Source organism: Macrotis lagotis, chromosome 4 (genome assembly GCF_037893015.1).
Source record: "Macrotis lagotis isolate mMagLag1 chromosome 4, bilby.v1.9.chrom.fasta, whole genome shotgun sequence".
Taxonomy (NCBI): Eukaryota; Metazoa; Chordata; class Mammalia; order Peramelemorphia; family Peramelidae; genus Macrotis; species Macrotis lagotis.
In genome coordinates this window covers 253,250,720-253,275,425 of record NC_133661.1, presented here as the reverse complement: position 1 = coordinate 253,275,425, position 24,706 = coordinate 253,250,720, and the positions used below count along the sequence as shown (strand labels likewise).

Here is a 24,706-nt window from a genome sequence, read left to right as displayed (position 1 = left end):
ATTAGGAGCTCTCTGGATCCAAATATATGCTTCTTTTCTTTTCTCTCAGTGTTTTCATTACAAGTTGAGCTAAAAACATCTTATCAGTTTCCCCTCTCTTCAATTGAATCAAATTAACAAATACTTGTTAAATACCTAGTATGTATTAGAGTAAGTGGCACAACAATCAACAACACTGGGCTACTTAAAAACTTAGCTTGAAAAACAATGAGATCCCTGCTCTGAGGAAGTTCTCACTCTGGGAAGGAAGGAAGGAAGGAAGGAAGGAAGGAAGGAAGGAAGGAAGGAAGGAAGGAAGGAAGGAAGGAAGGAAGGAAGGAAAGGTAGATAGATACATACATAGATATATATTTAGATACATAAAGTTATATACACATGTATAAATATATACCATATATAAATATACCTATATAGTATATACTGCTATTTATAATACTAGAGAGAGTGATTATTAAAAATGATTGCTGACTAATGGGGCAAAAGAAAGATTCAGGCGATATGCTCAAAAAAATTTGAGGAGAAATGAATTTCAACTTGGGAGATCATTCAAGATCATTGAAGAAAAAGAAGAATTCTGATAGAATGAAAATGAAATAGGATTGAATAGCCCATGTCAGTACTCTACAGAAAAGCAGGAGATGGTACAAAGAACTCAAGGAAGAGTGGCATTGAGTCCATCCATGATGGAGAATCATGTAATATAAAGCCCCAAAGAAAGGCTGGAATGAGACTGTAAAAGGTTCCCTACGCCAAGCTAAATAATTTCACATCTTTCTGTCTCATCCCTCCAAAATGTCCCCTATATTTCTAATTTGAATTTTTCTCTGGCTTAGTACAATTTGTAAGATGGCAGAGCATGAGTTAAAACATCCAAACAGGCAGAAAAGAGAACCCTTTACATTTTTTATGAGCTATTCCATCTCCTGAGAGAATGAAGTTGTTCTTCTAACCTGCAGATTGATTACCCCTGTTCCACATAGTGTCAGCTGAAAGAAGAAGCAATTAAAAGAGAGCATGGGGGAAGCTCCAAGTTTACCCACAGGAGAAGCAAACTAGCAAAAGGGAACCCTGAAGCCCTGTCAAAACCACAGGGTATATACTCTTTGCCCAATGGAATTTGTCTCTAGCCTTAATGACCAATAGTTAAAAAGATGAGAAAAAAGTGGTGAGCCTCTAAACACCAACCATAACCTGGTTAATGGAACTAAGTATCCATTCACATCATCATCATCATAGCTGATATTTATATAAATTATTAGAGTTGGCAGGGGGAACCTAGATGGTACAATGGATAGAGTACCAGACTAGGAATCAGGAAGACTTACCATTCTAAGTTCAAATCTAGCCTCAGACACTTACTAGCTGTGTGGCCCTGAGCAAGCAAGCTAATTGGAAACAGATATGGTCAACCATCTAGTATCTTTACCAAGAAAATCCCAAATGGGATTAAGAAGTCAGACACAAGTGAAATGACTCAACAATAAAATTAAGATTGGTCACCCACTCTATGCAACTCATTTTACTTGATTCTATTGGCAGCCCTGAGGAGATGCCTTGACTATCACCATTTTACAGATGAGAATCACACCCTTGATATTGCTATGAAAGGTTCTGGAACCATGAAGCCAAACCCATGTTTCAAGCTCAGTCCAATCTGCCTGTGTCCAGGTTTGGCCAGCAGAGGGCATGGAAACTCTTTTTTTTTTAAATGAAAGAGTTTGCTTAACTTGAGAACTAAGCTGAGTATTTCAGTAGCTTACCGAAGCAGTTTTACAAACTCCAGCACCTAGTTAGGACAAATACTGTGAGCCAAGAGTATGAGGCAGATCTTCCTGGCAGCATTTTCAGAACTACCAGGCACCATGGGGAGCTCCTAATTCTGTAACCAGTTTTAAAAGCCACCTCCTGTGGCAAGGGACTAGAAATGCCATGATCCAGGCTGGGGGGAAATAAAAGGTTGGCTCTGAACTTGACTTGATCCTGCCTGTGAGGATATTTAAATTTCTGCCCCGCTGTTAATGGTATTTGTCCTTAGCCTATCTTCCTTCCAGGCTCCCTTCCCTGCTCTCTCCCCAAAAGATTTGTTTGGAGTCCTGGATTCTGAATCCAAGAGCTCATTAGAGCTGCACAAAGTGCCAGCACACTGGCTGATGGCTGTTCATTGGCAATGACTCTGAGAAAGGAAGGACAGGTGGTTGTCCATGATACCAGTGCATCTTTGTGGCTCACCAGTCGTTCCGTTCTGCATTAAGTAGAAGAGGCTTAGTGCTGGGCCCGTGGCTTTTTTGTCGCTGATTCCCTGTTGGCATTCTAGGGAGACGGCAATACCTGCAATCCTTTGATAAGAGATGAATATGGAGGAAACCGGGACTATGCCTTCCTAACTCATCTTTTGCCCTTTCAGTGGGAATATTTGTCAGAGAGCCAAGAGTTTGGAGATTCAGGGATCTGAGGGTCCCAGCTCAAGACTGTGGGGCACGGAGATAGCACAACAAAACCACAACTCCTGCCCTGAATTTCAAATCAGGCAAAGGCTCCTTTGAAGTCATGGCCAGATGCCATTTTGACAGCTTTGTCAATGTGACCATAGCCCAGATGCGGCAGGTCATCTCAGGGGAATGCAGGCAGCTGACAGGACAGCGCCCATGATGTGTGCAGTCGGGGGCCCAGCAAAGAAATGCCAGCAGAAAGGACCCATGAAGCCATGTCCAGTTCTCCTTTCGTGGTACAATTCCCCCACCCTCACCCCCTTACAACATCACTTTGAGTTCCAATAGATTCTCAACATTTTGAATTTCATTGGTTTTTTTTTTAAATATTATTTTAAAATTCATGGTTACATTTTTTTAAAATGGCCCGTCATTTCCCTTGGGTTATCTAGCATACTGTTCAGAATCTCCCAGACAACAGAGAGCATTGGGGCGCAGTCTCTAATGACAGGAGACAGGCAAAGGTCAGGAGCAGTCTGGTTCTTTACTTCTTCTAAAGGTCTTCCCAGAAGACCCACGAGTTCTTCCAGGGCACAAGGGACAGAAAATTGTACAAGATGAATGCCTTCTTGGGATTGTAATGAGGATAGGAAATGATCCAGATGTCCCCCATTTGTGTGAGAAATTACACAGCCCCAGCAGGCTTTGGGCAGAAGGTCTGCATTAATGATGCTGACTGCAGTGGCCCAAAGGAAGCTAGTCCTCTAACCTACCTACCAACACTGACTCGGTTTTCCTTCCCAGGTTTCTAACCTTAGCCTCTCCCTCAGTCCCATTGTCAGTTAGTTGTCAAGTCTTGTCTAACTTACTTATGTTACATCCAACATCTCTTATTCATTCCCTTCTCTCCATTTGTGTAACTGCTATCCTAGTTCAGATCCTCATTATCTCTCATGCTAACAATTGCAATTACTTCCTGAATGATCTCTATACTTCCTCTCTTCTTTCTCCAATCCATCCCATCCAAATCTGACTATGCTGCTCTTCTCCCCCCTCAAAAAAATGTCCAGTGGCTCCCTAATTCCCCTAGGAAAAATATGACATCTTTAGCCTAGTATTTAAAAACCTTCATTTCTTGGGTCCTAATCCAGTTCTTCAAAAACAGCATATTATTGTACCCCTGTGCCTGGGATAATCTGAACTCCTTTCTCATCTCTATCTCCTATAATCCCTAGTTTCCTTTACAGTATTATTGTTCAGATCCTATCTCCTGGGTGAACTCTTTCTTGAACATCTAGCTATTTATATTCTCTTCCTTTTGCATTTCTCACATTTTGCTTTGCCTACATTTGATATTACTAATCTGTGTACCTATCATCTCTCCCTGTAGAATGTAAACTCCAGGACCATTTTGTCTTTCTATTGGAATATTTTATATACAGTAAGAATGTAGTAAATATTTGTTGAATTTAATTAAAGGACAGTCTTTTGTGTCTAGAGGTATTGTAGGATAAGGAGCGGGACAATAGAGATTCTAACAATCTGCATTATGTGACTCAAAACAAGTCAGTGCTTTTTGAGGCCTGTTCTCCAGGACCTTTTCTGGTTCTTTAAAGAAAAATATTACTAGCTTTTTTCATTTCTTGATTAACAAAATTTTAATCTGAATTTTTTTAGTTATTCTGAACTTGACAAATACTATATTTCACAAACCTGTATTTCAGTAGCTTGGTTTTTTTATAACTATATAAAAATTCTAGTACATTCATTCCAAAGCTGTCCTGTTTATATATGTTCCCTTCTATAAAAATCCCTTCTAATTCTGTGAATTTTTAATATGTTTCAATGCTACTTTAATTTCTTTGCTTCACCCTGACTCCCCCCCACCAAACAAAAAATTTTCCCCCAGAAAAAGAAAGGGATAGCCAAGAAAAAGACATTCAAAAATTGGCCACAACAGAAAATCATGCAAAAGATGAAAATGGGGCAGATAGGAGTCAAGAGGACCTAAGTTCAAATGTGACCTAGGACACTTGATACTTATCTGCATGACTTTGGGCAAGTCTCTTAAATTCATTGCCTTAAAAAAAAAAAAGAAGGAAAGAAAGAGGAAAAAGCCCACATGTACAAAAATTATTTAAAATAGCTCTTTTGTAGTAGCAAAGAAATGGAAATTGGGAGGATGCCCATCAATTGAGGAATAGCTGAACAAATTGTGAATGTGTGATAGACAGACCAGAAAAATCTAGAAAGACTTGCATGAACTGATGCAGAGTGAAGTTACAGAACCAAGAAAACATTGTACACATTAACAGAAACATTGTATGATGATCAATTATGGTAGATTTACTATTCTCAGTAGTATAATGATCAAAAAAAAATTCTGAAAGACTTGGGATGGAAAATATCATCCACATCCAAAGAAAGGGCTATGGAGTCTGAAATAGACCAAAGCTTATTATTTTTAATTTTGTAAGTTTGTTTTATATTTTTTGTTTTTACCCTCTTGTGGGTTTTTCCCTTTTCTGATTCTTCTTTTACAACATGAATGATATGGATATATGTTTAACATAATTGTTCATATAGAATCTGTAACAGATTATTTACTGTCAAAGGTAGGGCAGAGAAGGGAGAGAGGGAGAAAAATGTGGAACTCATTGTTACATGAAATTGGAAAAAATAAAGAAAGAAAAAAATTAACTGCCTCATCCTGATAGCTCTATTTCATCATTTCTCTGCCAAAAAGTGAAAAGTATGCTTCATCATCAGTCTTCTGTATTCATGGTTGGTCACTATGTTCTAAAGAATTATTAAGTTTTTCAAAATTATTTTTCTTTACAATTCTGCAGTCACAGTATGAATGTACTTCTAGTTCTGCTCTTTTCACTTTATATCAGTTTCTATTGCTTCTCAAGATTCTCTGATTTTTGTTCTTTTCACTATTTCTTATGATAAAAAAAATATTCTGTTACATTCATAACAGATAATTTGTTCAACTTCTCCCCAGTTGATCAGCACTACTTTAGTTCTTAGGTTTTTGCTACAGTAGAATATACTTCTATAGATATTATTGTACATATGGGATATCTTCCTCTTTCTTTTTCTCTTTGGGATATATAACCAAAACTGGCATCATTGAATCAAAGATTATATGCAGTTTAATAAATTTTAAGGCATAGAGTACCAAAATTATCTTCATGGATGAGTGGATTGCTTTACCCCTGGTTTTAATGAAAAGGCATTTAGTATCTTCCATTACAAATAAACCTGGTTCTTGATTTTAAGATAGATATTATTTGTGATATTAAAGAAAAATTCACTTATTCTTATGATTTTTTTGTGATTTTAGTATAAGTACTATAAGTTTTAAAAATTATTTTTGCATCTATTGAAAACATCAAAGCAATAAAGTGGCACAGTGGATAGAAAATCAATCAGGAAGACCTGAGTTCAAATGTAGCCTCAGCCACTTAACTATATTACCCTAGGCAAGTCATTTAATCTTGATTATCTCCCCCCCTCAAAAAAATTGTGTGATCTTTATTGCTATGTCTCTTTTATTTATAGTTTTCCTGAAATTAAGCCAGCTCCAAATTTCTGGTATAAATAAATCTAGTTGTAGTATATAGGCTTCTAAATATTTTTCCTATAGTTTTTTGCTAATATTTAATATTTTTAATCAGGAATATTGCTCTATAGTGTTCACTTTTTTGTCTTTCTAGTTTAAGCATAAAACTATATTTTTCATTCATTTCATTATATGATCCATAGAAAGAATTTGTTAGGATTCATTCCTTTCCTACTTTTGCAAACATTTTTATATTGATGAAATTAATTGGTCTTTGAATGCTTGATCATATTTATTTACTAAAAATTTTTTAAATTTATTTATTAATTCATTTGGTTCTGCATATTTTCCTTTGAAAGTTCACCTAGGATTTTTTGATTTATTCATTGTCTGACCAATCTTTAGGCTTAAAGTATTTAGTCTTCTTTTAAGTTTGAATTCTTTCTTCTCAGGTGCTCTTTACTTATGGTAATTTTATTGCATCATGGTCAGAAAAGATATATTCAATCTTTCTGCTTTTCTGCATTTGTTTACAAGGGTTTTGTTAAGATACCATGTACAGCAAAGCTATATCCATATTCCTTACAATTCACGTTCAATAATTACTAGGACCTGCCAAATCTACCTTCAAAAAAATTCTACTCAGATCTTTGCTTTCTTATGACTTATCTAACCGAAAAAGAAGAGGGAACATATTGAAGTCCCTACCTATAAGAATTTTGCTTTCTATTTTACCCTGTAGCTTGTTTAATTTTTTCCTTTAAGTAAAATACTATACTGTTCAGTGCATGTGTACTAAATATTGATATTATTTCATTGCCTAAGATGCTTTTAGGCATACTGTAGTTTCTTTCTTTTAACAATGTCTAATTTTACTATTAGTTTGTCTGAGATTATGATACATACCTCTGCTTTTTAAAATCAGATTCTACTACAATCCTTCATTATAGTTGTGGAAATTTTTGTAACCTATTTCTTGTAAACAAGTTATTGTTAGAGTCTGTTTTGTAATCCCTTCTATTCTCTTCCTTTATTTTATGAGTGAGTTCACAGCTATGATTATTGATTTTATATTTTATTCTATCATATACTCATATCCCATTTCCTCCTATTGCTCCCCATATCTCTCTGTAGAAGGAAGGTGGTGAAAGAGAACAATGATAAACAGAAGTATTTTTAAATTAGTATATTCAACTTCCTTTCCACTGTTCCTCCTTTTACCTCACCCAGACTCCAATAAATCTTTCTTACCCTTCTTTCTTTTTGATATACCCCTTTATTATTCACCTCTGAAGTTAAATTTTTATTTTGCTTCCCTGACTTTATCCTTCCTCTTGTACCCAACCTCTCTTCTCTTTGTCTTTACCTAGTTATTTGATTTATTTATAGTTACTCTGTATATAAGCAAGCCTTTCTGGATCAGATAATACTGAGGTTCACATGATACCCCCTCCCCCACCACTTTTTTATGTTTACCTATATTTCTTGTATACCTCAGTTATAATAGTTCTTCCCAATCTAATTTCCCCTTACCTTTTCTTGATTCTCTTAAGATAATCAAAGCAGAAGAAAACCATACCCAAGCCCTGTATTTTAACTTTTTTACCTCCCTCTAAGACCCTTAAAGATAGTAGGATTCTAAAGGGGCACTTATCTCTTATCTCTTTAAGCCCTATTAAAATATAATAATTTTATCATTGTTTAGCTATTTCCACTTGCTTAAATTGAATTACCTTTCTAGGATTTTCTTGACTTTTGTTTGCATTTTGAATTTTCTATTCAGCTCTAATCTGTTTATCAGAGATAACTAGAAGTCCTTATTTTATTAAACATGCATTTTTCCTTTGTAAAATTATACTGCTTTTATTATGTCTTTAATTTTTGCCTTTTAGAATGTCATATTACAAGAATTTTCTTCTTTTAAAGTATTTCGACAAGTCTTATGTGATCTTGAACGTGTTTCCTTGGTACTTAAACTCTTTACTTTCTGGCTATTTATAGCATTTTTTTATTTAACAGGAAAGGTATGAGTTTTGGCTGTTTTTATTTTGAGCTATCTTTCAGGAGCTTACTGGTGAACTCTTTCTATTTTCATCTTGTCCTTATGCTTCTTGGAAATTTGTATTTAAACTCTCTTGAGGTATGATATATAGGTTTTATTATTTAGTCATACTTTCAGAGAGTCTTATGATTCTTAAATCTCTTCTCCTCAATCTATTCTTCCAGATTAGTTATTTTTTACTGCAAATACATTACTTTTCTTCTATTATAAAAAAATTCATTTTCCCCAATATTTCTTTTTGACCCAGGGAATTTTTTGAGTTCTGTTTACTCTATCCCGATTATCAATTCAGTTTATGTTGTATGCTGTACTTTTTTCCCTCTAGAATTCTTATTTCATTTTTTTACCCTTTTCTTTTTTGTGGTACTAGTGATCATTTTTCCCTCTGAGGCTATGTTTTTAATTATTGAAAAGTTATTCTTTTCTGGCTTTACCTCTTGGGTACTTCTTGACTCATAAAACTTCATTGTGTATAGTATCCACTTCTATTCAGTCATATCTCCAGCATTAGTTCCTGATTGGGGACCTTTATCCCCACCCTACACTTTTAAATGAGGTTTTCAGGTCCTGTTTTTCCTGAACTAAATTTCTTGAGTTCTTGCCATTGTTCTCCATTGTGCTCAGAGGACTAGCAGGTTTCAGGCCCTCCTGGAGCATCCCAATAAGAATGTTGGCAGGGTTCTAGGTGATTTACCTGGGTTCATGTTGATATACCTGACAGGATTCCTCTCCTAATGCCTATAGGCTTCTGGATGTCTATTAATCAGTGTCTATCTAACTTACAGCTAACTTAACAATGCTTTCTTTCATTTCTCTGGATTTCTTAAAAAACTATTTGATCTGGTGTCTTGTTTTGATCTTTTCTAGAGGTTATATGAGAGACTTAGCTTCCTTTACAGCCTTTCATATAACTATCTTAACCGAAAGTCTCTGCTAACTCATTTCTTGAATGGTAATTTCCAAACATCATTAACATACCTCCCTCCATGTATCCCATGATGTATCATAAAAACACAAACCCCACAATTATTCCCAAAAGTGACACCGCTATCAAATATCAATTTGAGTCAGTATAGTGAGATGAAAAAAAGAGCTAGATGTGGCATGGACCTCAGTTTTGTCAAGTGTTAGGGGGTTGAAATCATCAATTTCTCTTCTATCTCTAGGGTTCTAACTTCAACTGTACCCCATTGGTATTACAGTCAAGTTGAGAGGATAGTAATAAAAGGGAACAGTTCTTGAGTTTAAGGGAACCACAGCCCTGAGATGCTGAAACCAACCCCAGTAGTTATCTAACTACTCTGCAGTTTCACAGTCTAATTAGAATTCTCCCATCTTATGTCCTTTGAGGGTCTAGTGCATGCATGTTACTCTCCCTCCCCCACTCCCAGAGAAACAAGTATAGATAGGAACAATGACAGGAAAAGAGGTAGTGGTAGAAGGCAGGAAAAGGAATACTAGCTACAGGTCTACAATGGAATCAGATGCAATTCATAGTGAAAAATGTCCAGGACTTCAAGATAAGATGGAACTTGATTGAAGGTATGGACCATGTTTACAAATCTATGATGTCTCTATGGTTTATATGATGATTTTGGTATCAGCTTAGGTTGTTCAGTGTACCACCATTCCACTTCTTCACCTAACTGAATTTCCTGAAAATCAATCCCAAAGATAGAGCTGTTATTTTGAGAGCCATGCTATCCATGCTGCCTCTACCAACTAGTGTTAGCTAGTTAGCTAGCTAAATTATAAATGAGGAAGTGAGAGGCCACAATGATGGTTTAGCAAATCAGATCAGATTATAGGATATAGTGGGAAAAGGAATTTTTGAGATCAAACTGCAGATTATTTTATAGATGAAGAAACCAGGGCCCAAAGAATTTCAGTGACCTGACCAAATAGCAGAATGGGGATTGGAATCCAAGTCTCATATCAGAACCATTGCTCCAATTTTTTTTATTTACCATGTAACCCATAAATGATGGAATTGTGTTTCCCTACTCTTCATCTAAGTTACACCAATATATTTAAATACTACATACTTACTCTTCCCATTAACATATCTTTACTGTCTAAAGTGAGGCCATGTCCAAGGTTTTCTCTGAGTTCTCTGATCCTCTTTTCTCCCTTTCCATCTTGGAGGAGGAAGAGGAGGAAGAGAAAGAGTAAAAAGAGAAGGGGGTAGAGGAAATGAATGAAGAGGAGGAAAAGGAGGAGGATTTCAAATTTGTAGATTGTTTATATGAGTTTTCCTCCGCTGATTTCTCAGCCAGTTTATTTTCTCATAAAGAAGATTGTAGTAACCCCAAATGACCACAGAGCGTCACCTTAGTGATGTGCAGATGACTCCGAAAATACCTGAAATGAAAACATGGTTAACCTTTAAAAAAAAATAAGTAGGTTTCATTGAGGTTGAAGATTAGAATATATACCTTCTTACCATTCAGATTGGTCACTGATCCTGGGTACAGAGTCCATCTATCTCAAAAGATGCTAGCATTTTGTAAACCTTGTGGTACTAGATAAATGTGAATGATGATGAAGATAAAAGAATGCCAATGACAATGATGACTAAGATGATAACATTTGTCATCATCATCATTGACATTGTTCCATGTTGTTAGGGGAGGATCACAATTTCAGCCTCCATTTCAAATCTTGAACTGATGTGATCCAATGACATTCCACTCATTCACAGTTCAGAAGATGTACTCAACCTACCCCAAATATTAAAAAAGTAATAGACAGGGAGTTAAAAGATCTGATTTTAAATACCAGTTTTTCTACTTATTACTTATAGTTTTAGGCTAGTCATATTACATTTCTAGGTTTCTGTGTCCTCATCTATGAAATGAGGGGGTAAACTTGATGATCCCTGATATCTTTCAGATATCAATCCTAAGACCCTTTGTCATGGGTTCAAGTCTCCAAACTGGCCTACAGTTGGTTGTGTGACTGAAATTTTAACTTCTCTGAATCAATTCTCTCATTTATAAAATAGGGATAATAATATACTAATCTACTTGTGATAGGATTCTTGTGAGATCCTTGTTAATAGTAATAGCTAACATTTATAGACTTCTTGGAGGTTTTCCAAATGCTTTACATGCCTTAGGAATATGTTTTTATCATCTCATTATACATATGAGGAAACTGAGGCAAAGAGAGAATTTAAGTGATCCAAGGTCACACAACTAGCAGATATCTGAGGCAGAATTTAAACTTAGGTCTTCCTGATTCTACTGTCTGCACCCTATCTGCTACGACAGTCTTTTGTAAAAAGAAAAGTGCTATATACATGAGAGTAATTGTGGTTTTTATTATTCTCATCCAACCTCATCAACAAAAACATTTTTTCCCTGACTGTATCTGCTTTGGGGCCATCACTGGGGACAGGATACCGCTCTCAGGAGTTCAGCTTTGGTTGCAGATGTCCAGTTCTCTTATCAACTGTATTGGTTTTGTAGGGATAATAGGAGAGAAAGAGGAAGATGGGAGGAAGATTTTTTCTTTGCCTCTCCCACAGAGTACTTAATCAGAGTGTTTCTTTCTCCTTTCCTACTGCTCCTGGCTCCCCACAGGCACCTTCAACATTGATTCCTGTGTAGCAGGCACTGCCATGGCTAAGACACTTGCTATACCTGTTTGCTTCATTTTCCTCTCAAAAGAAGCTTTCTCAATCCATTCCATTTCTAATTTATTTTCTTTATCTGCAAAACAGTAACATGCAGTGGGGTCCATGACTGGGGAGGCATGAACAGGATCAGTCAGGATATGCACAATATGAGTTTAATAGAGGAAACTAGCACATGTTTATTGGATGTGTTCAACCCAGGTTGTGAGGGATTGTGTAATTTGAGGTGAGACACAGCTCTGCTTCCTCTGCCTTCCCTAATAGCAGGACCCTGTGAAGCAAAGGAATGGATTCTTAGGATCCTTCAGCTCTAAAATTCTCTATGATCCTCCTTATTCCTCTTCATTGATTTATTTTAAAGTTTTATTGAAGACTTTTTTTGCACTGTTATCATTTTCTCCATATAATCACACACACACACACACACACACACACACACACACACACACACACACTCACTCACGCCACCTCCCTTGTAACAAAGAAAAACAATTTTAAAAATCCAAGCATCCTAAGCAAAACCATCTGACAGTATTAGCAGCATTGTGGACCACACTTCTTTACTGAGAAGAGTGAAATGTATTTCATTGGAGTTCAGCTTTTAGTGGTTTTCATTTATATTGCTATAGTCATTCTGTAGCTTGTCCTCCTGGTTCTGCTTATTCAATTTGCATCAGTTCATACAAATCTTTCTTTTTATACTTTTAAAATTTTAGCAAAAATTTGCCCTTTGGGATTCTGAACTTAAGCAACAATGAGCATGAACATTTCTCTAAAGAATAAAAAGGGGGTATTGTGTAGGAAGCTGTGACTCTCCATACCTCATAGATTCTCTTGGCTTTGTTATTGTTTAGGGAAAGGGGAAAGATATGCTTTAAATTTTACATGATACTTCTGACACTGCCCTACTTGTTTATGTCTCCTTATAAATTTTCTTTTACTCTCTTATGTTTATTTTCTAATGATTCCTCAATGTCCATTTCTTTCTTTTCTTCCTTTTTTTTGGTATCATGCTTAATACTGTCTCATTCCCCCCTCTCATTTCTCCTTATCACCAAAAAAATAGCACTCCTCAGTTATAATAAAATACATTCATAAAAATAAATTGATATATTGGCTGTGTCTGAAAATGTATTTGTTTCATTCTATAACCCAGGCTATCACCTGTCTTGGAAGAGATGGGAAGCATTATCAGTCTTCTGGAGTTCTAATTGGCCATTGCATTGATCATAGCATTTCACAATTGTTTTCCTTTACCATCTTGTAGTGATTGCATAGGATTTATCCTGAAACCCTTGAATCATATATTTAACACAAATTAAAACATGTCGAGGAAGTTGTTTCCCTTCTGTAAGATAAACATTGTAATGGATCAGATTTTGAATATTTATGCTCAAATCTTCCAAACAGCAAATGCAATCTTTTTTAATGTCATTGATTCCATTGCAAATGGGTTTGACAAGATAATAGTAGAGCAGGTGACCCAGAAAGGACTGCATTGAGAATTAATGCTAGCAGCTGTTAGCCCTCGAACCTGACTTCATGGAAAAGCAAGGATTATGAATTCATGTGTCTGCCTCATGGAATTAATGGTGTCTTTATGCTCTTAATTCAAGGTTTTGGTTGGCTGTCCAAGATCTCAAAAAACAACCTTTACAGGATGTGGCGACTCGGGTGGAAGAAATTTGGCAAGAGTTTCTGGCTCCTGGTGCCCAAAGTGCAATCAATCTGGATTCTCATAGCTATGAGAAAACAAGTCAAAATGTCAAAGACCCAGGACGATACACATATGAGGATGCACAGGTTTGCTCATTTACCTGACTAATTCAGATGCCAGGTGTTCATTTACCTCCCTCCCCAGTCTAACTCTTTAACAAGGGACCAAAGTACTTTGGGTAATTGTTAGTTCAGATTTCACTTTTTGCAAGGCTATGGCCAGGACACAGAATGGCATTCTGGCATTTGTATTTTCCCAAGTATATCATTTGAACTAAAAAAAAAAAAAATATAGCTTGACATGGCTGTTGGAGTAAGGAAGATTTGGGTTCAGGTCACAGTTCTGAAACATATTAGCTATGTGACCCTGGGTAAATCATTTAACCTCTCAGTCCCAAGGCAACTCTGTAACTGAATAAATTATAGGTGAAATGCCAAACTCTATCAAATGATGAAGCTTATAGGCCAGTTTTTCACTATATCATTGACAATCGCGCCCTAGTCTCACAATTCAAAATCAGCATGTAACTGTTATACATTTCATTATTTTATTAGTTTGCAGTTTTGCTAAATTGTAAAATTATTAAATGGTAATAATAGACATTCATTGCCATGATCAGTTACACTGGGAACTCAGGGATCTCAAAGCACTTATGAAATCTTCTTTGTTAAGACAGTGCCGGAATCAAGAAATAAGTATATTTTGTTTTCCAATGTATTTTTTTTAGGTTTTTTTTTTGCAAGGCAAATGGGGTTAAGTGGCTTGCCCAAGGCCACACAGCTAGGCAATTATTAAGTGTCTGAGACCGGATTTGAACCCAGGTACTCCTGACTCCAAGGCCGGTGCTTTATCCACTACACCACCTAGCCGCCCCTCCACTACGCCACCTACCCACCCCTCCAATGTATTTTTGAGTGAATATTTTCCAATTGTTTTCCAGGGATGAGCACTAGGTACAATGATGTAAATGACTGCTTGGTAAACACATGCTTTGCCTAGTAATTTCCATTAAGCTACATAACTTAAACAATTACTTTTCTCCTTCTAAACTTCATCTCTCCATTTAGGTTCATTCTCACCAAACACAGGGGACCAAGGTACTCTGGAGACTCTGATTTCCCCTACCACCGAAATATAGTCTTGTGGATGCCAAATGCTTTTTAAAATATTTTTTGTTTGGAGGAGAAAGGTAGAACTAACAGTTTGTAGGAAGTCAGTGATCATTTTAAGGTTCCTAGTCATTAATGAATCCCTCGTACTGAATTTTCAATTGGGTTTTCTGAACTGGCCATTCCAGTCTTCCATCTTGCTTTAAGGGAAAAGATCCTTAATAGGAGGAGTGCTAGGTTCTTTAGTAAAGTCAAGGTAACAGCATTTAGTGTCACTGTACTAAATGCTGAGAATACAAATAAAAGTAAAGGCACTGTCCCTGCCTTCAAGGAGCTCCTAGTCTAATGGAAGAAGACAACATGCAAACAACCTCATACAAACAATATATGTCTAACAAGGTAAATTGGAGATAATTTTGGAAGGGAAGGATTGAGATTATGAAGGACCAAGAAAGATTTTGATTGGATGTTAGCAGTTTGCACCAAGATCAGGTTTAGGAGAATTTTCCCTGGCCTAGTCGCACTGGACTGACTTAAGAAATCCCAGCATCTTTTGTTCTTCCCTTGTCATGGATAAATGCCCTTGCTAGGCTGGTTTTCATTCTGTTGCTTCTTGTCCACTTGTTTCATATAATCAATCTTGACCTCCTTTCCTAAAATCTATTTTGTGTATTTTTTTCCCAAATGATAAGAGTGAGATTATTCAACAAATATATTATAATTATACAAATTTCAAGGATTGGGTGAAACTTAAAGAAGTTGAGTGATTTGCTTAGGGTCCAAAAGGTTGCAAGTTCAAATGCAATATTTGAATCTAGGCCATCTATTCTGGAGTACCTCACCCAACCTATGGTAAAGTATGAAGGAAAGGAGACATTGACAAGAGATGTTGTTAAGGTAAAGATTACAAAAAATTGACAATGTTTGTGAGCAGTAAAGTATGAGTGAGGTATCAAGGATGGCACCAAAATTGCAGGCCTTGTCTCAAACATAGTGATATCATTTTGGTCTTCTTTGATAATGAAGGACTAGAACCAACCATCTACTTTCTTGAGCTCTAGTCTTACATCACCTGCTGCTTTATGAATATCTCAAACTGTATGTCTCATAGATAACTCAAATTACAACATATTATTCATTATTTTCTCTCAAGAATCTCCACACTTCCAAACTTCCCTGTTCTATAGAGGACAATACAATCCTCCCAGTCACCTAGGCTTGCAACTTTTCAAAAATTATTTATTTTGTAGTTTATTTTTCCCAATTACATGAAAAAAACAATTTTTAATATTTTTTAAAAAACTTTGAGTTCCAACTTCTTTCCCTCCCTCCCCAACTCCCTCATTGAGAAAGCCATTTGATATAGTCATTTAAAACATAATTCAATGTTAATCATGTTGTAGTTATGACCAAAAGAAAACAACAAGAAAAATAATGAAAGTTTAAAAAGTATGCATCAATCTGTATTCAGATACCATTAGTTCATTCTCTGAAAATGGATAGCATTTTTTATCATAAATCTATCAGAATTGACTTAGATCATTGTATTGCTGAGAATAGATAAGTCAGTCATAGTTTATTATTGTACAATATTGCTGTTACTGTGTATAGTGTTCTCCTGGTTCTACTCATTTCACTTTGCATCAATTTATGATAGGCTTTTCAGGTTTTTCTGAGAACATTCCTGCTTATCATTCCTCATATAATTATAGTATTCCATCACAACTTTTTTTTGCAAGGCAAATGGGGTTAAGTGGCTTGCCCAAGGCCACACAGCTAGGTAATTATTAAGTGTCTGAGACTGGATTTGAACCCAGGTACTCCTGACTCCAGGGCCAGTGCTTTATCCACTGCACCACCTAGTCACCCCTCCACCACAAATTTTTCAGCTGCTCTCGATTTATGTGTATCCCCTTCAATTTCCAATTCTTTTCGAGGCTCACAACTTTGGTGCCATCCTTGATACCTCACTCATATTTTACTGCTCACAAACATAGTCATTTTTTTGTAATCTTTACCTTAACAACATCTCTGGTCAATGTCTCCTTTTCTTCATTCACAGGACCATCACCCTAGTTCAGACCCTCAATGCCTCATTCCTGTACTATTGAAATAAACTTCCTGTTAGTCTTCTTACCTCAGGTCTCTCTTCCCATTTCAATTCATCCCTCCTTCTATCTTCTACATGTAACTATCTTCCACATGTAACTAAGTTAGTTAATAAGTTCTGTAAGCAATCATATACATTCTCTTTAGTTGAATCCCACTTTTTTCAGTGTTTAATGAAATTTGAATCCATATTTTAGATTACTCTAAACTGTAATCTAGAAAAATGCTTTTAAATACTGTCAGCAGTTATCAGGAGAAATTATGGAGCTTGATTCTGTGAAAAAACAGAAAAAAGCAAACTCTTCTCCAAGGGTCATACTTAGAACTCAACCTATTGTGAGAATGGGATAAACTAAACTTCTTTAAGACAAAAAGGAGTAATGAGTATTTCCAGATTGACTACCCTCATTTTATAATTGTTGGATGAATATCCTCAGAATGTGAGAGGAGCTCATTTTTTTTTTCAGTTTTTGCAAGGCAGTGGGGTTAAGTGGCTTGCCCAAGGCCACACAGCTAGATAATTAGTAAGTGTCAGGTCCTCCTGACTCCAGAACTGAAAATCTTTTCTTCTAGCTCTACCTTAATGCAGAACAACTTTCTGTTTGTTTTTATTTTTTGTTTTGGGGTTTGTTTTTTTTTTGCAAGGCAATGGGGTAACATGACTTGCCTAGTTATCACACAATTAGGCAATTATTAAGTATCTGAGGTCAGATTTGAACTCAGGTCCTTCTGACTCCAGGGCCAGTCCTCTATCCACTGTGCCACCTAGCCTCCCCAATATTCATCTTTATGAGTTCAAATCCAGAACACTTAATATCTTGTGTGACCTTGGGCAAGTCACTTCATCCTCATCTTTAAAAATGACAAACCATCCCAGTATCTTTGCACAGAAAACTCCAAAATGGGATCAGGAAGAGTCAAAAATTACTGAAACAACTGAGCAACAAGAACCAGTCACTTATGGTGTCCCTGAGCAAAAGATTCTTGTTCTTATTCTTGATCTTGTTCATTCTTCTGTAGGGATTGAAGGTAAGAAAAAGTAATGAAAGACTTGTGTCTCTTCCTGAAGTCAGTTCTCTTCTTTCTGTGTCTGCACTAGCTCATCACTCAGGGTTTAGTGTACTTAAATATCAGTATAGGTTTGGCCTATGATGAAGTGACTATCTACATGCAGAGCTGGTTGCTTTCTTTCTTGATGTCCTTCCAAGACCCTTTGTCTCAGTGTTCATATTTAACAGAGGCCAGAGCTCCAAAGGTAACCAACTGCTCCATCTTTTAAAAAAAGTCTGTTCGTACATAACACTGATGCCATTTGCCATTTCTAGTGCTATCAAATGTTAAATAACTGGTTTTTTCCCTAAACAGAAAGCTAATGGATACAAATATATACACATACTGATAAACCAAACTTTGGTTAATATCTTATAGAAAAAAGAAAACAATCTTAAATTAATATATTTTGCTTTTGTTTAGACTCCTGTTCTAAAGATGAATTGTTAAAGGCTTTCTGAAAAGAATTTGAAATAGTCCCTCATGATACCACATGGACAAAATGGAGACTTAAGGGTTGAATAATATTGTTAACTAGCTACATTTGGAAATGGTTAAATAAGACAGCAACTGGTTTGATAAATGGATTGGTGTCATCCTAAAGGGAAGTTTCCATTATCAGACCAGAGATCTTTTGATCCTAATGTGTCAAAATTTCAAGCAATGATTTATATTGAAATATAGAATATCTATCTCTCTTTTTATTAAATCAATAACATAATTATTAAATTGGGACTGAGGTTGACATAAAGTCAAGAATTAAGGTCATATAAGGCAGTTAAGTGGCACAGTAAATAGAACCCTAAACCTGAACTCAGGAAGACCTGAGTTCAAAAAAATGGCCTCAGACACTTACTAGCTGAGTGACCCTGGACAAGTCACGAGAAATCCTACCCTACTCTCATCTGGAAGTTACTGAATTTATTCAATTTTCTTTAGCAGCAGATTGGATCCTGTTCAAACCTCTATTTCCTAAAAGTAGCCAGACCTTAGACTGAACTTCATTGTTTCCAGCCATCTCACTCGTGACCAGAACTTTTTAAATTGCCTCTTACTTAGGAAATGATAGTCAGATTATATTGCCATTGTTACTGGGAAATATATAATGATTTTCTACAAAAGTATCAAACATGCAATCTGAACACATCAGAGTATGGCCCAAACTAGGTTAAAAGGTAATTTGGAAATAGTTAGCAAAATAAATAAAAATACAAAAAAAAAGATATTTTGTTCAGTCATTTTTTCAGTTGTGTCTAGTTCTTCATGACTCTGTTTGGGGTTTTCTTGGCAAAAATGCCATTTCCTGCTCCAGTTCATTTTGCAGGTCAAAAAACAGTTAAATAACTTACCCAGGGTCACACAATTGATAAGTGTTTCAGGTCAGATTTGAAGTCAAAAAGACATCCATTGAACCACATTGGATATTAAGTGGCTTGGGTTCTTGGGTATTTATTAAGTGGCTATTAATACAATGACTAGGTAGTATAATGGATTGGAACATTGACTTTGAATTCAGGAAGGTCTGTGTTCAAATGTCACCTCAGCCAATGGGAATGGATGCCTACTTCATAGAATTGTTGTAAGGATCAAGTGAGATAATATGTCTCTGGTTTTATTATGTATAAATCCTCCCTGGTCTTTGATGAGCCAGCTTTTTTTTTGGAGATCTTCACAGTGTTCCTTGGATATTTCCAGCCATGCTATCATAGGTTTTTCTCTTCCACCATTTGCCTTTTATGTAAAGTCTTACACTACTGGAATCTAAGTTTAGTGGATAATGGATGTATTTGCTTACTTATATCCACAGTGATTAACAATTGCTCTTCTGGCTTTCTAGCTAACTAGCTAAATATTTAGGTCACTAGATGCTAAGTATAAAAGAACAGCAAACAACTGGTCAGCAAAGGTCAGGGTCACTACTGCTTCTTCCCCTTGCCATGTCAAAAGAGTGGACACCAAGTCTCTCTGGGGGCTGACTGCTTCAATGTGTCATCCTAGTTAAAGGCTAGTGGGCAAGAAGCTATTAGGACAACTCCAACCCAGGACAAGCATGTAAGGGACTAACTGCCACAGCATACATAAGTATTTGGAAGTCAGTTGTCTGCAAAAAGAATTCATTAGTATTATAGCTCCATTTAGGAAAGATTCCCTCTGCATATTGCTTTTGATCCATTTTTATAGCCAAGTTAATTGACTGTGTTGTCTTTCATAAGGCTTCACATTGTTATGGAACCAGAATTCTCTTCTTTTATGCTGCTGGTCAAGTTTAACTCTGAAAGGTGGGGGCAGGATCCAATCTCCTCCAAGGTTCTATGGACTGTGGACTTGATTTCTTTGCTCTCAGGCATGATATTTCTTTTTCATGGGCCCTATGCTTGTTACCAGGGACTTTAGAGTCTGATCTCTTCTAGGAATCAGCCACCTCAAGATCAGGTCCATCATGTGGACAAGTGAGTTCCACTTCTGATCTTCCATTTAATGGGGATGGTTATACCTTAACACTGTACTTTATGGAGTTGTCTGAAGGATAGTCCTGAAAGTGTTTTTAGTAAGAAAATAGCAAATGCAAAAAAAAATGAAACAAAATTAATAAAGAAGAAAATAATAGCCTAGATATTTTCCAGGAATACCCTTCTGTTCAAAAAGAAACATATCCAAAATATGCTACTGGGTAGATGTCTTCAGAAGAAGGCCCTTGGATAGGAATTAATCAATAAATATGTTTCAGCTCCTATGTATAAGATTCAATCCATTGAACAAATGAGTCAGATCCAGAATTGAATAGTAGGAGAGTTGCCTAGATTACCTTTGGGAAACTGTAAAATTCTTTTAAAGGCCCCAAACTTCTCCCTGAAACAAAGGCCCAGTTTTGAAAAAGAAGTTTGAATATAATCTTACTTTTATTGATGTCTTTTGTTTTTTGTGTTACATTCTTTTCCTCAATTATCCAGCAAGCCAGCTCTTACAATGAAGATTAAAAGAGACAAAAAAGGCACTCTTCCAAATTGACCAAAACATTAATAATAGCTAATATTTATATAGCATTGGTAATGCACCAAGCACTCTACTAAATACTTTACAATTATCATATCTTTTGATCATATCATTTGATCTTTATAACAGCCCTGAGAGATAATGCTGTTATCATCTTACTCTTAAATTGAGGCAAACAGAGTTTACAGGACTTGCCTCAAATCACACAGCAAGTGGATATCTGAGGCTGGATTTGAACTCCATTCTTCCTGAATACAGGTCCAGGGTTCTATCCATTGTGCCACCCACATTAATCCTATCTAAGATTATATGTAACATCTACAGCCACACATTTTCATCCCTGAGATGATGGAATTACAATTTTCTCCAAGACTAAGCTTGGTTATTATCATTGTTACATAAAATTTGAGTCTTTTTTGTCATTTCTATTTATGTTGTTATAGATATTACATATATAAATATATATATATATATGTGTGTGAGTGTGTGTATATGTATACATGGGTATATATGTGTACATATAGGAACATGTGCATATGTTTATTTACCAAACATATGTGCATATGCATATGTATATACTACTTATAAACATATACATACCTTTCCTGATTCTGCTTTCTTCATTCTACAATAATATATTTATATATATATATATGTGTGTGTATGTATATATATCTTTTCATGCTTCTCAGAAATTATCATATTTTTTATTTCTTATCTATGTACATGTGTCACATTTTTTGTCAACATTCCTAAATCAATGGGTAGTTTTCTCCCAATTCTCTACTACCACCAAAAAAAAAAAGTGCTACCATGGATATTTTGATATATATAGAACCTTTCTTTTTAACTTTTACCTCTTCAGGAATATAGGTCAAGTGCTGGAGTCTCTGGATCAAAGGATTGGACATTTTGTTCACTTTTTATAGAATAATCTCAAACAGCTCTCCAAATGGACCAATTCACAGTTCTACCAATAGTATATTTATAGGAAAGACCCAGTACTCTTCAGGTGATGTAGAATACAAATCTGCCAGGATTCTGGTATAAGTCTTCATCACCATCCTCTATTCAACTGTCAAAGTGATCTTCCTAAATCACAACTGATAATGTTATCCCCCTATTGAATAAACTTGAGTACAGATGTGCCCAACTCATAGTATAGGTGTGCCCAACCATCTGCAACCCTCAAAGACCATTCATCTAGCATTATTACATTTTATTATTATATTCATTGATAATATGGATTATGTTGTGACCTTAAATATTAAATTGTATATGTGACCCTTGACAAATTTTTGTTGGAAGATGCAGCCCAGAAAAACTAAAAGGTTGGACACCAGTGCTCTAGTGAGTCCTTTCACCTCCAGGATCAAATCTAAAATCCTCTATTTAATATTCAAATCCCTTGGGCCCAAAGTCCAAAGCCCTCCTCCACCTTTCCAATCTTCTTATAATCTCTTCAATCCATTGACACTGGAATCCTTGCTATTCCTTTATCCAGACATCCTGTCTCTTTACTCTGGGGATGTTCACACCTATCCCTGATGCTTGAAATGGTCTACCTACTCATCTCTTGTCTCCTGGCTTCCCTGGCTTCTTTCAAATCCTAATAAAAATATGATTTTATAGGAAGTCCTGACCCCTCTTACTTCTAGTACCCTTTCTTATTTTCCATTTATTGTTTATGTGTATAACTTGATTGTACTTATTTGTTTGCATGTTGTCTCCTCCACTGGACTGTAAATTCTTTGAGGGCAAAGACTGTCTTGTACCCTTCTAACCTCAGGACTTGACAGAGTACCTGGTCCATAGTAGATTTTTTTAAAAATTGTTATTGATTGACTAACTAATTGCAAAGAATTGGAGTAGAAGAGCACTCCAATGCAATGAAGGGTCATTGGGTGAGGTAAATCTACAGCAACATATTACATATAAGGAATTACATAGGAAAATTACATAGGAAAAACTGGGTAAAAGATTTAATACAAGAAATGCATGCTCAAAATGAATGGTTTGTTCTTTCAGTGAGAATGAAAGATTACCAATGATCTCATTCTATTGATCTTCTCACAATGTCAAGAGAATAAATGGAAGACCTTCTGCACATTCGATGAATACTCACCAGCGAACTTTAGGACATGGATAAGAGTGGCATAGGATGGGCTACTTTTGGTGGGTTGTAATCTGTATCACCTGAGGAAATAACTACACCTGTTAATGAGATGACAGAGCCATTTATATACTGAAGCCTAAGTTTCCATCACTTGAAGATATAAAACTGCATATGAAATGGCTCATACATCTCTTTCCTAACTTTCCTAATTAAAGAATTATTCTAGTCAAACTGATCTATTTCCTTCCCCCCCAAGCTCTCCCACCTCCTTGCCTTTGCTCACATTGTCCTTCTCCACTTGCTCTCGAAGAGGCATAAATATAAGAAAAGCTAACAACCATAAAAACCAAAAAAATGCCAAATGAATGGTGTGGACTGGTGGTGTTAAAAATCAAATATTTATTTTGCTAAATAGTTCCCAATTATATTTTCATTTATTTCAGGTACTAGGGAGTGTTTGGGAGGTTCATTAATAAATGTTTGACAATGAATGCTGCAGATGTTCAGAAAAGGAAAATTTAACTTCCTATTGCTATAGTCAGGAAAACTTTTTGGAAGAGAGTGTTTAGAGTTGATTGTTGAAAAGCAATAGCAAGAAATGTCTCTATTAGGGAGGGCAGATAGTGGTGGAAGAGTCAGTTATTGAAAGGGGAGAAGGAATCATAGGAATAAAGGTGTAAAAGATGGGAAAATGTAAGGTATTGGGGGAGAAGTAAGTAGAGTGGTTTGGCTGGATTCAAAAAATAGGAGATTGAAAGACAAGGTTGAAGGTGAGTAGCTAAGTGGTATAGTGGATAGAGTGCTGAACTTGGAATCAGGAAGATTCATCATCCTGAGTTCAAATCTAAACTCAGACACTAGCCGTGTGACCCTGGGTAAGTCACTTAACCCTGTTTTCTCAGTTTCCTCATCTGTAAAATGAGATTAGAGAAGAAAATGGTAAACTACTACTTCAATATCTTTGCCAAGAAAACCCCAAATGAGGTCACAAAGAATTGGACACAGATGAAACAACTAAATAACAAAAATGTACAAGACAGTACTAGAATCCATGAGAGAAACAAAGATAGAAAATTACATAACTTTTATGGAGCTTATAATGTCAGAACCAACACCAGGCATCCCTTTATCCTTTATCTTAATTTCCTCATCATTCTATCAGGAACTAAGCCATTCAGACCCTATCTGAACTGATTGCTCACACCTTGCCAGCATGAGATGAAAGTACCAATTCTTTTCTTTCCAATGACATGGAGGACTACCAGGTTTTACCATCTGTTTGGCCTCAACACTGTCCATACACCTGACACTAACATCTGACCTAACATTCTATTCATGTTGTATATAACATCACATAAGACCAATAAAGAATAATATATCTAGGACAACACTTGTTTAAAGAAGAGCAAACTTTGAAAATGTAAAACATTTTAAAATGTAAAGCTAAGCAAATAGAAAGGGAAACTATAGAACTTCATATATTAAGAGCAAAAATCACAGAATTTCAGAGATGGAAAAGACTATGGGAGCTACTGTACCTGAAATAAGAACTCTACAACATACTCACAAATCATCATTCGGCCTTTGCTTAAAGACTTCCAGGTGCTGATAGTCAATAGAATGATTGTAATCTTTGATCTTTATTACAAGTTTTAAAGTAGTAGATAAAGCACCAAACTTACTGGATTCAAATCCCACCTCAAGTCAGCTTACCCTGACCAAGTCACTTAACTTTCCTTTGTTTCTGTTTCCTTATATTTAAACTCAAGGACTTTGAAGGTATTAAACTCAAGGGCTCTTCTCTTCCAATGTTAAATCTAAGGTCCTATGATCCCCAAATCTTCTCTTATCCAGATTAATCATTCCAAGTTCCTTCAATTAATCGTCATGTAACATAAACTCAGAGTCCTTTGCC

General features: G+C 36.0%; 1 protein-coding gene across 9 annotated transcripts in view; it reads left to right on the top strand.

The window, feature by feature from the left end:
* The window catches only part of RGS6 (regulator of G protein signaling 6), a 684,015-nt gene that overhangs the window by 604,452 nt on the left and 54,857 nt on the right, over positions 1–24,706 (top strand). For all 9 annotated transcript variants that reach the window (XM_074235808.1, XM_074235802.1, XM_074235801.1 and 6 more), the window contains one exon: positions 13,313–13,499. In XM_074235808.1, coding sequence (XP_074091909.1) covers positions 13,313–13,499 — 187 coding nt within the window. The remainder of the gene's footprint in view (positions 1–13,312; positions 13,500–24,706) is intronic.